Below are 15,835 nucleotides of genomic sequence, written 5' to 3' on the forward strand. Positions count from 1 at the left end.
TGGCTATTGTTCTGAGCGCCGTCTCAGATTATTGCATGGTTTGCTTTTTCCGCAAATTTCTTTTGAAATCTGACAGCGGTTGCATTAAGGAGTGTATATATATGCCAAGCATCACATCTGGAGGAAACCTGGCTCTCCTTACGGTGAAGCACATGCTGTGGGGATGTTTTTCAGTGGCAGGGACTGGCAAAGTGGGATACCTAGTCAGTTGTACAACTGACTGCAGTCAACTGAAATGTGTGTTTCTCATTTAAGCCAACCCCTCTGAATCTGAGAGGTTCAGGGCACTGCCTTAATCGACATCCACGTCTTTGGCGCCCGGGAACAGTGGGTTAATTGCCTTGCTTAGGGACAGACGACAGATTTTTACCTTGTCAGCTCGGGGATTCGATCCAGCAACCTTTCGGTTACTGGCCCAACACTCTAATCACTAGGCTACCTGCCACCCTACTAGTCAGTATCGACGCAAAGATGAATGTCAAAAAGTACAGAGTTCCTTAATGAAAACCTGCTCCAGAGCGCTCAGGACCTCAGACTGGGGGCGAACGACCCAAAGCACACAGCCAAGACAACGCAGGGGTGGTTTTGGGACAAGTTTCTGAATATCCTTCAGTGTCCCAGCCAGAGCCCAGACTAGAACTCAATCGAACATTTCTGGAGAGACCTGAAAATAGCTGTGCAGCAACGCTCCCTATCCAACCTGACAGAGCTTGAGAGCATGTGCAGAGAAGAATGAGAGAAACTCCCCAAATACAGGTGTGCCAAGCTTGTAGTGTCATACCCAAGAAGACTTGATGCTGTAATCGCTGCCAAAGGTGCTTCACCAAAGTACTGAGTAAAGGGTCTGAATACTTATGTAAAAGTGATATTTCACTTTTTTTAAATGTATAATAAATTAGCAAGAATAAAAAAACAAAAAATAAGAAAGTTTTTGCTTTGTCATTATGGGGTATTGTGTGTGTGATTGATTGATTAGAAGAATAACAATTTAATACATTTTAGAATAAGGCTGTAACAAAATTTGGGAAAGTAGTCAAAGGGCCTGAATAATTTCCAAAGACGCTGTCAATAATGATTTCTCTTGGAGTCTACTTTTTACTGTGAAGTATAGGGCCTATCCTAAACGAGCGGAACAGTTGTTGCAGTTAACTTTTTTTGAAACTTCCATGTGAATGGTGGGTGGTTCCTAATGAAACTAAAATAAAAACACCGTAACTGTTGATCTATATGTGGGGCAAACTTAATCTTGATAAACTTATTTTTTTTTTTTTTTTTTTTTTCACCTTTATTTAACCAGGTAGGCAAATTGAGAACACGTTCTCATTTACAATTGCGACCTGGCCAAGATAAAGCAAAGCAGTTCGACACATAAAACTACACATGGAGTAAAACAAACATACAGTCAATAATACAGTGAAAAATAAGTCTATATACAATGTGAGCAAGTGAGGTGAGATAAGGGAGGTGAAGGCAAACAAAATATATATATAAATAAATAAAAATATAAAAATGCCATGGTGGCGAAGTAAATACAATATAGCAAGTAAAAAAAATAAAAAAACACTGGAATGGTTGGTTTGCAGTGGAAGAAAGTGTAAAGTAGAGATAGAAATAATGGGGAGCAAAATAAATAAATAAATACAGTAGGTAAAGAGGTAGTTGTTTGGGCTAAATTATAGATGGGCTATGTACAGGTGCAGTAATCTATGAGCTGCTCTGACAGCTGGTGCTTAAAGCTAGTGAGGGAGTTAAGTGTTTCCAGTTTCAGAGATTTTTGTAGTTCGTTCCAGTCATTGGCAGCAGAGAACTGGAAGGAGAGGCGGCCAAAGGAAGAATTGGTTTTGGGGGTGACCAGAGAGATATACCTGCTGGAGCGCGTGCTACAGGTAGGTGCTGCTATGGTGACCAGCGAGCTGAGATAAGGGGGGACTTTACCTAGCAGGGTCTTGTAGATGACCTGGAGTCAGTGGGTTTGGCGACGAGTATGAAGCGAGGGCCAGCCAAAGAGAGTTTACAGGTCGCAGTGGTGGGTAGTATATGGGGCTTTGGTGACAAAACGGATGGCACTGTGATAGACTGCATCCAATTTATTGAGTAGGGTTTTGGAGGCTATTTTGTAAATGACATCACCGAAGTCGAGGATTGGTAGGATGGTCAGTTTTACAAGGGTATGTTTGGCAGCATGAGTGAAGGATGCTTTGTTGCGGAATAGGAAGCCAATTCTAGATTTAACTTTGGATTGGAGATGTTTGATGTGAGTCTGGAAGGAGAGTTTACAGTCTAACCAGACACCTAGGTATTTGTAGTTGTCCACATATTCTAAGTCAGAGCCGTCCAGAGTAGTGATGTTGGACAGGCGGGCAGGTGCAGGCAGCGATCGGTTGAAGAGCATGCATTTAGTTTTACTTGTATTTAAGAGCAATTGGAGGCCACGGAAGGAGAGTTGTATGGCATTGAAGCTCACCTGGAGGGTTGTTAACACAGTGTCCAAAGAAGGGCCAGAAGTATACAGAATAGTGTCGTCTGCGTAGAGGTGGATCAGAGAATCACCAGCAGCAAGAGCAACATCATTGATGTATACAGAGAAGAGAGTCGGTCCAAGAATTGAACCCTGTGGCACCCCCATAGAGACTGCCAGAGGCCCGGACAACAGACCCTCCGATTTGACACACTGATCTCGATCAGAGAAGTAGTTGGTGAACCAGGCGAGGCAATCATTTGAGAAACCAAGGCTGTCGAGTCTGCCAAAAAGAATGTGGTGATTGACAGAGTCAAAAGCCTTGTCCAGGTCAATGAATACGGCTGCACAGTATTGTTTCCTATCGATGGCAGTTAAGATATCGTTTATGACCTTGAGCGTGGCTGAGGTGCACCCATGACCAGCTCTGAAACCAGATTGCATAGCGGAGAAGGTATGGTGGGATTCGAAATGGTCGGTAATCTGTTTGTTGACTTGGCTTTCGAAGACCTTAGAAAGGCAGGGTAGGATAGATATAGGTCTGTAGCTGTTAGGGTCAAGAGTTTCCCCCCCTTTGAAGAGGGGGATAACCGCAGCTGCTTTCCAATCTTTGGGAATCTCAGACGACACGAAAGAGAGGTTGAAAAGGCTAGTAATAGGGGTGGCAACAATTTCAGCAGATAGTTTTAGAAAGAAATGGTCCAGATTATCTAGCCCGGCTGATTTGTAAGGGTCCAGATTTTGCAGCTCTTTCAGAACATCAGCTGACTGTATTTGGGAGAAAGAGAAATGGGGGAGGCTTGGGCGAGTAGCAGAGGGGAGGGCAGTGCTGTTGACCGGGGTAGGGGTAGCCAGGTGGAAAGCATGGCCAGCCGTAGAAAAATGCTTATTGAAATTCTCAATTATAGTGGATTTGTCGGTGGTGACAGTGTTTCCTATCTTCAGTGCAGTTGGAAGCTGGGAGGAGGTGTTCTTATTCTCCATGGACTTTAGTGTCCCAGAACTTTTTTGAATTTGTGTTGCAGGAAGCAAATTTCTGCTTGAAAAAGCTAGCCTTGGCTGTTCTAACTGCCTGTGTATATTGGTTTCTAGCTTCCCTGAAAAGTTGCATATCACGGGGGCTGTTCGATGCTAATGCAGAACGCCATAGGATGTTTTTCTGTTGGTTAAGGGCAGTCAGGTCAGGAGAGAACCAAGGGCTATATCTGTTCCTGGTTCTAAATTTCTTGAATGGGGCATGCTTATTCAAGATGGTGAGGAAGGCATTTAAAAAAAATATTATTGTGTGCTCTTAAATGAGTAATACATTTAATTATGCACAATGTAAATGTACATTTTTATATGATTTTGAAAAAATCCTCAGTAGGCAAGTGGCCACGCCACAAAATGTTTGTGAAATTTGAAGCTCCAGCCACAGAGGACCGTCTGGTCTGATGCCGCATATCATCTACAAAGTGTTTTATTCTCTCATCCTTGCCACTTAATTGTGGCCATTTTAGAGCTATTTGAATGAAATGTTCATACATATTTAACACTGACACAATACCTGAAACTAATTTTAAGTTATGTCTGGTTAATCCCTCTTATTTCTGACTTTTCACTCAACAGTCAGTCTTTGTGACATAGGTATATGGAATCCAAGGCCATACCCCATGCACTTTAAGGCTTTGTCCCATAGGGGTGCACAACTGGGCATTACCACAGTGCATGGAGCAAGGGTTCCTTTTGCCCATTCACATCGCTAACACACATCTTGTGACAAACCCATCCTAAGGACATTGAGGTAAAATATTTGAAAACTTTAAATTCTATACCTTTTCCCTTTTCTGACATTTTGCCCAATATTTGAAATCTGTAATATACAAACATGTATCTGCTTGTACAGAGCATGGTAGTGAAAAGGAATCTTCCAAAACATTGTTGCCTTTTGACATAATATCAAGACCTAGTGTTGACACAGCTTTTAAGTTGCATATATCTCCTTACGTCATTATCACACAGTTTATACTTACTCCCCATTTCTTCAAATGACAAAAAATGACAGAAGCATCACTTTGTCAATGGAGAGACTCTTAGGTTATTTTATGTATTAACAACCACACTGCCCTAGAATGGTGTAGGATTGGAACAATGCTCTTTTTGGGGGGGATAAAACATATAAAGGTTCAAAGGGAGCAGTCAAACCTAGTTTCCAACGTAACCCATCTCTCTTCTACCTCCAGTGCTTTGCCGTTTTGGATAGCTCGAAAGTCACATCGTACAGTTCTACATCTGGGATTCCTAACCCTCTTTCTTTAGGGGCATGTATTTTCTGCATACTGATGCATGGTCTTTTCCACTCCCATATAAAATATTTAATAATACTATTATACTGCTTAAAAATGTATGGAATGCATGTCGGTAGTATCATTGAAATATACAGTTGAAGTCGGAAGTTTACATACACCTTAGCCAAATACATTTAAACTCAGTTTTTCACAATTACTGACATTTAATCCTAGTAAAAATTCCCTGTCTTAGGTCAGAAGGATCACCACTTTATTTTAAGAATGTGAAATGTCAGAATAATAGTAGAGAGAGTGATTTATTTCAGCTTTTATTTCTGTCATCACATTCCCAGTGGGTCAGACGTTTACATACACTCAATTAGTATTTAGTAGCATTGCTTTTAAATTGTTTAACTTGAGACAAATGTTTCGGGTAGCCTTCCACAAGCTTCCCACAATAAGTTGGGTGAATTTTGGCCCATTCCTCCTGACAGAGCTGGTGTAACTGAGTCAGGTTTGTAGGCCTCCTTGCTCGCACATGCTTTTTCAGTTCTGCCCACACATTTTCTATGGGATTGAGGTCAGGGCTTTGTGATGGCCACTCCAATACCTTGACTTCGTTGTCCTTAAGCCATTTTGCCACAAATTTGGATGTATGCTTGGGGTCATTGTCCATTTGGAACCCATTTGCGACCAAGCTTTAACTTCCTGACATGGTGCTTCAATATATCCACATAATTTTCTGTTTTCATGATGCCATCTATTTTGTGAAGTGCAGCAGTCCTTCCTGCAGCAAAGCACCCCCACAACATGATGCTGCCACCCCCATGCTTCACGGTTGGGATGGTGTTCTTCGGCTTGCAAGCATCACCCTTTTTCCTCCAAACATAACGATTGTCATTATGGCCAAACAGTTCTATTTTTGTTTTATCAGATCAGAGGACATTTCTCCAAAAAGTACGATCTTTGTCCCCACGTGCAGTTGCAAACCGTAGTCTGGCTTTTTTTTTTTATGCCGGTTTTGGAGCAGTGGCTTCTTCCTTGCTGAGCGGCCTTTCAGGTTATGTTGATATAGGATTAGTTTTACTGTGGATATAGATACTTTTGTACCTGTTTCCTCCAGCATCTTCACAAGGTACTTTGCTGTTCTGGGATTGATTTGCACTTTTCACAGAAAAGTGGTATGACGGCTGCGTGGTCCCATGGTGTTTATACTTGCGTACTATTGTTTGTACAGATGAATGTGGTTCCTTCAGGCGTTTGGAAATTGCTCCCAAGGATGAACCAGACTTGTGGAGGTCTACAATTCTTTTTGAGGTCTTGGCTGATTTCTTTTGATTTTCCCATGATGTCAAGCAGAGGCACCTCCATTTGACTCCAATGATGTCAATTAGCGTATCAGAAGCTTCTAAAGCCATGACATCATTTTCTGGAATGTTCCAAGCTGTTTAAAGGCACAGTCAACTTCGTGTACGTAAACTTCTGACCCACTGGAATTGTGATACAGTGAAATAATCTGTCTGTAAACAGTTGTTTGAAAAATGACTTGTGTCATGTACAAAGTAGAGGTCCTAACCGACTTGCCAAAACTATAATTTGTTAACAAGACATTTGTGGAGTGGTTGAAAAATGAGTTTTAATGACTCCAACCTAAGTATATGTAAACTTCCGACTTCAACTGTAGTTAAACTTAGGAACAAGCATAATTTTAATTGTATACATATTTCCCCGTACAATAAGATTGAACAACTTCCATTTTTTGGAGGACTGGAATATTGATATCCATTATCTTATCTAACTCTGTCAATAGAATGCCCTGATAATTTATACCCTATTGCTTCTACTTGAAATTAAAAGGGGCAACCATGGCTGATGGATTTTATTGTAGAGACTGGCATAGCATCAGGTTTATGCCAATTAACCGTGAATCCAGAAATATATATCTCGATCTCTATCAACTAAATATTGGGGTTTACTGTATAAGCACTAAACGGATGAGGAATGATGCAACTAACGTTTAACATTGCATGGTGATACAGTAAGTAGTAGGTGTCTTTTTTTATGGGGCAATTCATCATATGTAGAACCTGGCTGGTTGGCAGACAAAGAAAATGACCCTTTTTTGAAAGTATTTTCATTAAAGTGGGAGCTTATTTGGGAGCTAGAACTTACTTCCTTGGTGATTTATTATTTAAGTTTGCGCTTGGATATTTCAAGGGCTATATATCACTTGAAATATTGTGGTAGTGTTTAATCTAAAAATACAATGTTTGGGAGCCTGATAAGCATATAAGCCTAGTGTTGGAAAGGGTTTTTCCTAAATAATGATGACCGTCACCCTATACGAGTGATAATGGCTATTGTGGGAATGTTGAGTTTTTGCTTCAGTCAATTGAGATGGACCCAAGGCCACGATTTGAAAAGCACGTCTGTTATATAGCCTATTGAATGTATTCCCCATACAATTTCACGGAATCTATCCTCGATAAGGATTTATTTCAGGTTCATTAATCAGATATCCAACTCGCTCACAGAATTGACTTAGGCTTATTTACAATGAAATGTTTCCAACCCTGGAGCTGACATGCTCCAAGTTCTGAAAAATAGATTACTATTTACACATGCACACTAAAGTGACCATTGTCCTAGGTTGTGCTGTAACTGTTGAAAAATACAGTACCTTAACTGGTTAAATCCAGTGTTGTTGTAGCAATAAATGGCTTTCTAAATCTTTCTTTGTTTTGTTTTTCTCATGTTTTGAGGCGTCCACACTCCTCGCTAGGGATATGAATGTGATTAGAGTGGTCAGAATTGATGACCATGTGAATCCTTCAACCGGGGAGCAGGCATGGCATGCATCTCCCTCCCTCCTCCTCCCTCTCTCCTTCGCTCTCCCTCTCTTTCTCCCTCTCTCTCCACTTCCACTGCCCATTCATTCGCAAATCGCAATACATCTATGCTCTCCAGAGACGGGGGATTGCTTGCTGGAAACAGTGGTTGAAACAATCCCAGAGAGGGACTTACTTCAGCCGTCACCGTCTTGAAGCGATGCCAGGGTTGGATCCTCTATCTGTCAGTCACAGCAAGGCCCGCCCACACTCATTGGCAGTGTCATCGGTGCTAGACTCACCAGTGTGCCCCAGGGAGCCTTGCTCAGGAGGGGGGCTTGCGGATGCACCCCTCCCTCTCTCGCTCTCTCTCTGTCTCTCTTTCTGTCTCTCTCTCTTTCTCCCTCTTTTGCTTCCCTTTTCCATCCCTTGGTGCTCACACAACAAGCAAGGCTCACTCCTCCAAAGACTCCTCCGCAGGGCTCTCTTCGCTACTGCGTACCCTGACGCTTGCCTAGCGTTTATTATTCATACCGTTTACTTGAGTGTGTTTTGGAGTCTACAGTGGCAGGGCGATAAGACGCGGCGGGGGGGTGCGTAATGAAGAAGTTTGTGACCATAGTGCTCCGCGGCCTGGTCAGCCTCTCGAAGGACCGTACCTGGGTGAAGGAGCGCCACCGGCCGGGGAAGAAGGAAGGCCGGAGGAGAAGGACAGCAGTTAAAGGGGGAAGTGCCACGGGCAGAAACGGCAACTATGGGAGGGTGGTTAGTATTCCTCTTGAGGTGAGATCTGTCTTGCTCAACTTTCAATTCAAGGGTGGTGTACTCTCATTGTCTCACGCCAGCATTGGTCGTTTACGAGGTGAAATTGTCTCGGCTAAATCTTTACAACAGCCTTTGCTGTTTTCAGTTTTGCCTGCCCGTTCCAGGTCCTTGTCGATATGCTTGTTGCTTTCTCTATATTGCCCAGTGAGAACTCTTTTTGTCATCCATCTAACCTTTGTTTTGCAGCAACGCTATTGGTGACCCATATCAATGCTGGGGCAGAGGCCATTGATTGGTCTCACTAGCACTTCCGGGGTTCCTGTGTTTTGGCAGAAGTGTCAGCGTTTTGGCATATTTTTTGGAAGACGGTCATACATTTGCATAAAAATCCCATGGCATGACAGAAATGCTGACCTTTGAATTTCATATTTTTGAATATAATAATAATATGCCATTTAGCGGACACATTTTTCCAAAGCGACTTAGTCATGCGTGCATACATTTTACGCGTGGGTGTCCCCGGGAATCGAACCCACCACCCTGGCGATGCAAGCACCATGCTCCAACGACTGTGCCAGACAGGACAATTATTTATTTTTAAAAACCTTTTTTTGTCAAAACAATATTTGTGTGTGAGCATGCTGCTTTGAGGATGAGCCTCCCCTGTCTTGGAATGATGTGATTGACTGGATAGTCGGTACTTCTTGATTGTGTTGACTGCTGACCCTGAGTGTGCTGCTGGCCATTGCCACCATTTGCCATTGAGCTTGTTTATTACCAAATGCACATACTTAGATCTTCACATCTGAAATGTAGGCTACTGGTTGCAGTATACTATAATAAGTCAGATCCTATTCATTTTAGGAAGAGCGTTCAATACCAACACATCATTTAACTTTTTTCCCCCCCTGGTAGGTTATGGCAAGATCATTTGTTTCTTGCATTATCCGTCATGGTCCAATAGGCTTTTGTTTTAGTGCACTTAAAAGAATTGCTTGGTATTGCGATTATGATTTCATCTGATATATTGATGTTGAGGTGGATCTTAATGGAGGGATTCTGCAGGGAGACAAGGGGCTTAGAAGCTCTGCGCTCAGATTTTTCTCGTCCAGTGTTGGCAGTGGTAATCTTTGTTCATCTCTGTTTTCCCGATTTAATCTCATCAGAAGAGGGCGAACACTTCCTACCGCTTTCCTGGCGCTCGCTCCCCTGAATTATGCATTTACTCAGAAAATTATGTTATCCTTTCATTTTTCATTTTGAAACTAAGAAAGCAGAGGACAAAGATAAGTTCATTGGTATGGGATTGCCTGTTGGCATTAGTTGTGGAAACTGGTCTTGGTTGGTGTGATTGGCGCTCTACATTTGCATCATGTTTGGGTTTGTCTACCCCCCTTCTGTGGAAAAGAAGGCCAATGATTTCTCTCTTACCCCCTGCTGCTCTCTTGGTGGAATCTATTGCTCTATCCCAAATCGACCCATAGCAAGACCCCCTATGGACTTTGGAGATATGAAAGGATTGAAGGGATATAATCAATAGGGTAATGGCTCCACGTTTCCCACAGATTGGCCATGTGGAATTTTCACCCATATTTCTTTAATTTATAAAATCTTGTCTGACTGCCCAAAACTGCAGTGGGGCTAGGGGTCAGTGTGGGATTGGGTGTAATGTGTGCTACAGTGTTAGCTGCAATCAGAAGGGAATGCCACTCATCCTAATTTCATAGAGATTTTGGTTCATTGTTGCCGAGGCAAGATCAGCCGTGGGAAGTGTGAAGGACTGCCCATTGTGACTGATGCAGGCTATGCTGTTTGGCTAGAAGTGGAAGTATCTTGAACATGTGTTATTAATTATGTTCTCAGTCTTGGTTCTATCAGTAATTAACTTTCTCCATCTCTGCTTTGAGCGTTGGACTGAATCAAGTGTGTGTATAGAGTTTTGGGGAGACTCTTGTGGCAGACACTGTCAGTCTTTGATGGGTAACACTTGATGTCACATTTAAAAGCTGTGAGTGATACGATAAGAAGGAAAGAAGAGAGAGAGGGAGGGAGGAATAGTCCAGGCAATATGTGAAAAAAATATGTTTGGGGTCCTGAACATTTTCAGAAATGGATCCATAGAAAATGGATGAAAGTTATAATGATCATCACCAGACCATTGAGTTAACCCACGTAGACTGCTGATTCAGTAGGGGTAGTGTTATCACATGTCAATGCACCTATGAAGAACTGATGTCAGTCTGTGGTATTCCACAAACCTCTGTGACGTTTACCATAAAGATCTCCACCAAACCTTTTCACGCACATTCCACAGCAGTGTGTGCTGAGGATACACGCAACTCAAGCTACAGCCAGGACACAGGGTTGGTCGTGGCTTGATTGTCCAATGCTCAAAGCAGAGGGCGAGAAAGCTTATTACTGATAGATGGCTGAAAACATAATTGGAAATCCACGTCAATCGCTTTTGGTAGCTATTTATCATTGCTAGCTAACTGAAGGCACTGAAACCATTGAGCAAATGAAGCACGTGTAGTTTGGATTGGCAAAGGGTAGCTAACGTTTAGCCTACATTTTTATGCAAAATTTTGACCGTAGATCTAGATCTGTTTTAGGTGTTGGGGGAGCAAAACCTGTCCCGTGACTTAAATGTGCTACTGCTTACTCAACGTATCCCCTGCTATTGGTTATAACTGCCTCCCTCCCTCTCTCCCGCTCAGATGATCCTGACAGTGTACCTAAGTGATGGGGAACAGGCACTGACCGAGGTGCCCATCACCCCTGAGACGTCGTGCCGCGACGTGGTCGAGTTCTGCAAGGAGCCTGGCGAGAGCGGCTGCCACCTTGCTGAAGTGTGGCGAGGCAATGGTAAGAGTGACGCCGTCTCGAATCTCCTCCTCAAGCGCCTTCTTACCCTAGCCTCTAGTACAGGTATACTTCAATCTTGATCTAGAGTCCAGTTCCACTGCTCATTTTCATTGTTGCTATTTAGTCAGGTACTGGCTGGAGTAACAGCCTGCTCATATGTTGGCTCTTCAGGACTTGAAGTGCACTTCCAACTAGACTAGGTCAGTGTTGAAATGGAGACTTTTTGATCAACCACTTTACCTGAACTGCATGTTGACAACTCTCATTACCACACAAATTGTGAAGGGGTTGTGTGCCTTGAGACCCTAAAGATGCTCTGTGTGCATCCCAAATGGCTCTCTTCCCTATATAGTGCACTGCTTTTACTAAGGCCGAAAGAGCTCTGGTAGTGGACTAAATAGGGAATAGGTTGTTGTTTGGGATACATGCTTTCTCTGCTTAGGCTGCATTCAGACTTGAGAATGAATAAGCATGTAGCACACAGTCAGCTCCAATGTGAAATAAGCTTTGTGAAAGGAAACCCTTCTGTATATACACAAAGTAACAGCGAAAGTGTGGTCTTCTGCGCCGGAGAGCTTTTTAGAGCCGTACATACCAGTCAAACTACGGTAATAACTAGTTCTCGTGTGAGAAACAACCGTGAAACTACCGCTGGAGACAAGTGGATCTTTGAGTAGTCAGATGTGCACTATAAGTGATAACTACATTTTTGAGGGAATTGTCAATTGTATGTGGCCTATGCCAATTGCAGGAGTAATGGCCAGTTAATTTTACTTGTAGTTAGACAAAATATCTGAATTATGGAAACAAGTTAAATTCTAGTTGATTGCAAGCCCATTCATGCAAAGCTTGAAGGTACTGTGCACTTGACCTATAGCGGCCTCACTAAATAAGTAGACACCACAAATGGGCATCCAAACAGTAATATAAAGCATACATAATATTGTTAGATATGTGAAAAGAACATTTATTTTTGAAAATGATCTAAAAATGAATGTTTGACAAATAATCAAATTCCACATGGTTTTGAAAACGTATTTTTTTTTATGTGTGTGCCATAAAACTGTACGTAGCCTCCACTGTACTGTGTAATCGCATACAAAAATACTGATTTGCTATAGATTTCTCCCCAAAGGAGAACAGCTTACACACACAGAGGAGTTGTATTGTCAGGAGCTAGCCAAATGGGATTACGTAACAGGGCTAATAAACAAGCTGGCTGGATGTCATGTTTATCTCAAGGAGTGGTCCCTCTCAGCAAAACACTGATGACACAGGTGTGTCAGCTAGAACTCTGGTGAGGGAAGCAATCATGACGACTGTGTGTGTGTGTGTGTGTGTGTGTGTGTGTGCACTGACAGCGGGGTGTGTCCGCTGTCTGCATTTAATGTCTGAAGAGACATTCTGCATCCCAAATGGCACCCTGTCCCCTATATACTACACTGCTTTTGCCATTTGGGATGCAGCCAAAGACTGATGAAAAGCACAGCCGGAACTATCTAGTCTTCATCAGAGTTTTTGGAGGGAGGGGTGAGCGGCCACGCTGCCCTTCTTCCTTTCTGCCTGTGTGAGGCGTCTGGCTCAGCTGTAATGGGAACGAATGGGGCCAGCGGTCGGCATGAGTCTGCCTCAAGCAGAGGAGCTCACTTAAGTGCTTTTAAAGCTCCTGCTTTGGTCTAGTCACTCTGCTCAACCAGGAGAACTCTGCTTTCTACTGGTTATAGTGCCATCACTGCTGTGGTAAAGAATGTTATGGGGTGGGCTAAGATCCCCCCCCCCCTGCCTCTCTCTCTGAATCGCTCTCTTTCTCTCTTTGTTCCTTTCCTTCTCGCTGTCCCTCACTAGCCCAGGGACTGTATGTGTCAAGCATCTCAGAGTAGGAATGCTGATTTAGGGTAACTTTTGCCTTTTAGATCGCAATAAATATTACATGGACGGGGGGACCTGATCCGATATCAGCACTCCGAGACGCTGGATAAGCAGATTATAGACTAGTCATTCAGACAGCTACGAGCCACCTGATTCTGCCTTTTCCTGTTTTTAAATTCTCTCTCAAATTCAGAAGGCTTTATTGCCATGGAAAGTGCTACCACATACATTGCATACAAGCAAACATATAGGAATTAAATAAATCAATGATGGCTGAAATAAACAATTCTCTCTGTCCCCCCATACCCCTAGAACGAGCAATCCCCTTTGAGCACATGATGTACGAGCACCTGCAGAAGTGGGGACCCCGAAAACAAGAGGTCAAGTTCTTCCTCCGGCACGAGGACTCGCCCACCGAAAGCAGTGATCAAGGTGGGTGCAATAGTAACCCCTTTGCTGTCTGTAACTCTCTCTCTCACACACACACACACACACACACACACAGGAAAATGTGCACACACAGGCAAATGCACGCACACACAGGCAAACAAAGGCAAGCGCGCACACAGTGCCTTCAGAAGGTATTCACACCCTTGGACTTTTTCCAAATGTTGTGTTACAGCCCGAATTTAAAATGGATTAAATTGAGATTGTGTCACTAGCCTACTCACAATACCCAATAATGTCTGTGGACATTTTTACAAAAATAAATAAATGAAAAGCTGAAATGCCTTGAGAGTCAATAAGTATTCAAGCCCTAAATAGACTAAGTTAGTGGAGTATAAATGTGCTTAACAAGTCACATAAGTTGCATGGACTCTGTGCAATAGTAGTGTTTAACATGATCTTTGAATGACTACCACATCTCTGTACCCCACACATACAATTATCTGTTAGGTCCCTCCATCAGTGAATTTCAAACTCCGATTCAGCCAGAAAGACCAGGGAGGTTTTCCAATGCCTCGCAAAGAAGGGCAGCTATTGGTAGATGGGTAAAAAAAAGCAGACATTGAATATCCTTTTGAGCATGGTGAAGTTATTAATTACGCTTTGGATGGTGTATCAATACACCCAGTTACTACAAAGATACAGGCGTCCTTCCGAACTCAGTTGCCAGAGAGGAACGAAACCGCTCAGTAATGGTGACTTCAAAACAGTTGCAGAATTTAATAGTTGTGATAGGAGAACTGAGGATGGATCAACAACATTGTAGTTACTCCACAATAGTAACCTTATTGACAGTGAAAAGAAGGAAGCCTGTACAGAATAAAAATATTCCAAAATATGCATCCTGTTTGCAACAAGGCATTAAAAGTAACACTGCAAAAAATGTGGCAAAGCAATTCACTTTTGTCCTGAATGCAAAGTGTTTAGGGCAAATTCAATACAACACATTACTAAGTACCACTCTACAGATTGTCAAGCATAGCTGTGGCTGCATCATGTTAGGGGTATGCTTGTAACCGTTAAGGACTGGGAAGTTTTCAGGATAAAATAATGATAAAATAATTGGCGAATATTGCACAATCCAGGTGTGCAAAGCTCTTCGAGACTTTCCCAGAAAAACTGACAGCTGTAATTGCCAAAGGTGCTTCTACAAAATATTGACTCAGGGGTGTGAATACTTCTATAAATGCGATATTTCTGTATTTTGAATTCAGGCTGTAATAGAACAACGTTTTGAATAAGTCAAGAGGTATGAACACTTTCTGCAGGCACTGTAACTGTATACATCTACGCTGGTCACAAATGATAAATAATAGGGCCACTGTAATTTTGCCACTGGAAAGGGGGCTTTCTTTATGCTTCAACTGCCACGCATTGAAATGCCATGAGTGTTAATAGGAATTGCGTTGGAACACCAATGCAAGCATGTTACCTTTCTCCTCTACCCTTAATTAACCTTTCATCGTTTCTTTGCATCTTCTCTCCTCCCTTCTTAAAACATATTGGAGAAGAACGTCCGTGGGCAGGGTCTTTGGACCTTCTTTTCCAATACTGCTGAGAAGGATGCGAGGAATCTGGGAATTAATTGAATTGAGCACCTCAATCAATCGTCTCTTTTTTTCCTATGTCTTATCCCTCCCTCTTCCCCTTACTTTCTACTGTACTTAGGGGTTAAAGTTCTCATTCACTGCGACGGATTTCCATCACATAGATTCTGGAGATGTTGTTTTTGAGATCTCTGTAGATTCGTAATAGAAGTCTCTGGGAGTATGGGGGTGTGTGTGTGTGGTTTGGAGATGACATGACCTAATACAGAAGCATGTCTATTCTACGCAATATATTCCCGAATAAATGTATTCTCAAATATTACATTTTCTCTGTTATGCAGTGTGCACTGAACTGACATTTAATGATTGTTGCTGACACTTCGATGTTCAGATGAAGTGAATGAAATAGTCTATAATGCACACCACCACGGTGCTCAACTCAAATAGCTGTGTGTAGCCTACTGTAGCTTCAAGCAAAGTATCACTCAGGATGCAACTTTCCGTGCTAAAACTACTATTCTTGCCATATAACGTTAATAAAACAGACAACCCTATAGTAGAATAGTTTACCTATTTACCTAGTCGGCTGGTTGTGTGTTCTATGCGAGAGAAATATTCCTCTCCAGGCGCTTTCAAGTTGAGAGAGCCGTAGTGAGGGAAACGTATTCTGACAAGCAGTCAATGCACAATAAATCTTAATACAAACTCGGAAAACACTTTTGAAAGCAGTTTGGTCTTTTCATATTTATTTGTTATTGTTTTTAGTTTGTTGCTAATAGCACATCCTTG

At 42.4% G+C, this 15,835-nt stretch overlaps 1 protein-coding gene across 5 annotated transcripts in view; it reads left to right on the forward strand.

Moving 5' to 3' along the window:
- Positions 1 to 15,835, forward strand: part of ppp1r13bb (protein phosphatase 1, regulatory subunit 13Bb) — an 86,306-nt gene that overhangs the window by 24,015 nt on the left and 46,456 nt on the right. For 4 of the 5 annotated variants that reach the window (XM_071370408.1, XM_071370409.1, XM_071370410.1 and 1 more), the window contains 2 exons: positions 11,036 to 11,183; positions 13,365 to 13,484. In XM_071370408.1, the coding sequence (XP_071226509.1) occupies positions 11,036 to 11,183; positions 13,365 to 13,484 (268 nt within the window). Of the gene's footprint in view, positions 1 to 8,027; positions 8,271 to 11,035; positions 11,184 to 13,364; positions 13,485 to 15,835 lie in introns of those variants that run through there. The other variant, XM_071370412.1, reaches the window with a different exon arrangement.

The sequence above is a fragment of the Salvelinus alpinus genome, chromosome 27, assembly GCF_045679555.1.
Source record: "Salvelinus alpinus chromosome 27, SLU_Salpinus.1, whole genome shotgun sequence".
NCBI classification, from domain to species: domain Eukaryota; kingdom Metazoa; phylum Chordata; class Actinopteri; order Salmoniformes; family Salmonidae; genus Salvelinus; species Salvelinus alpinus.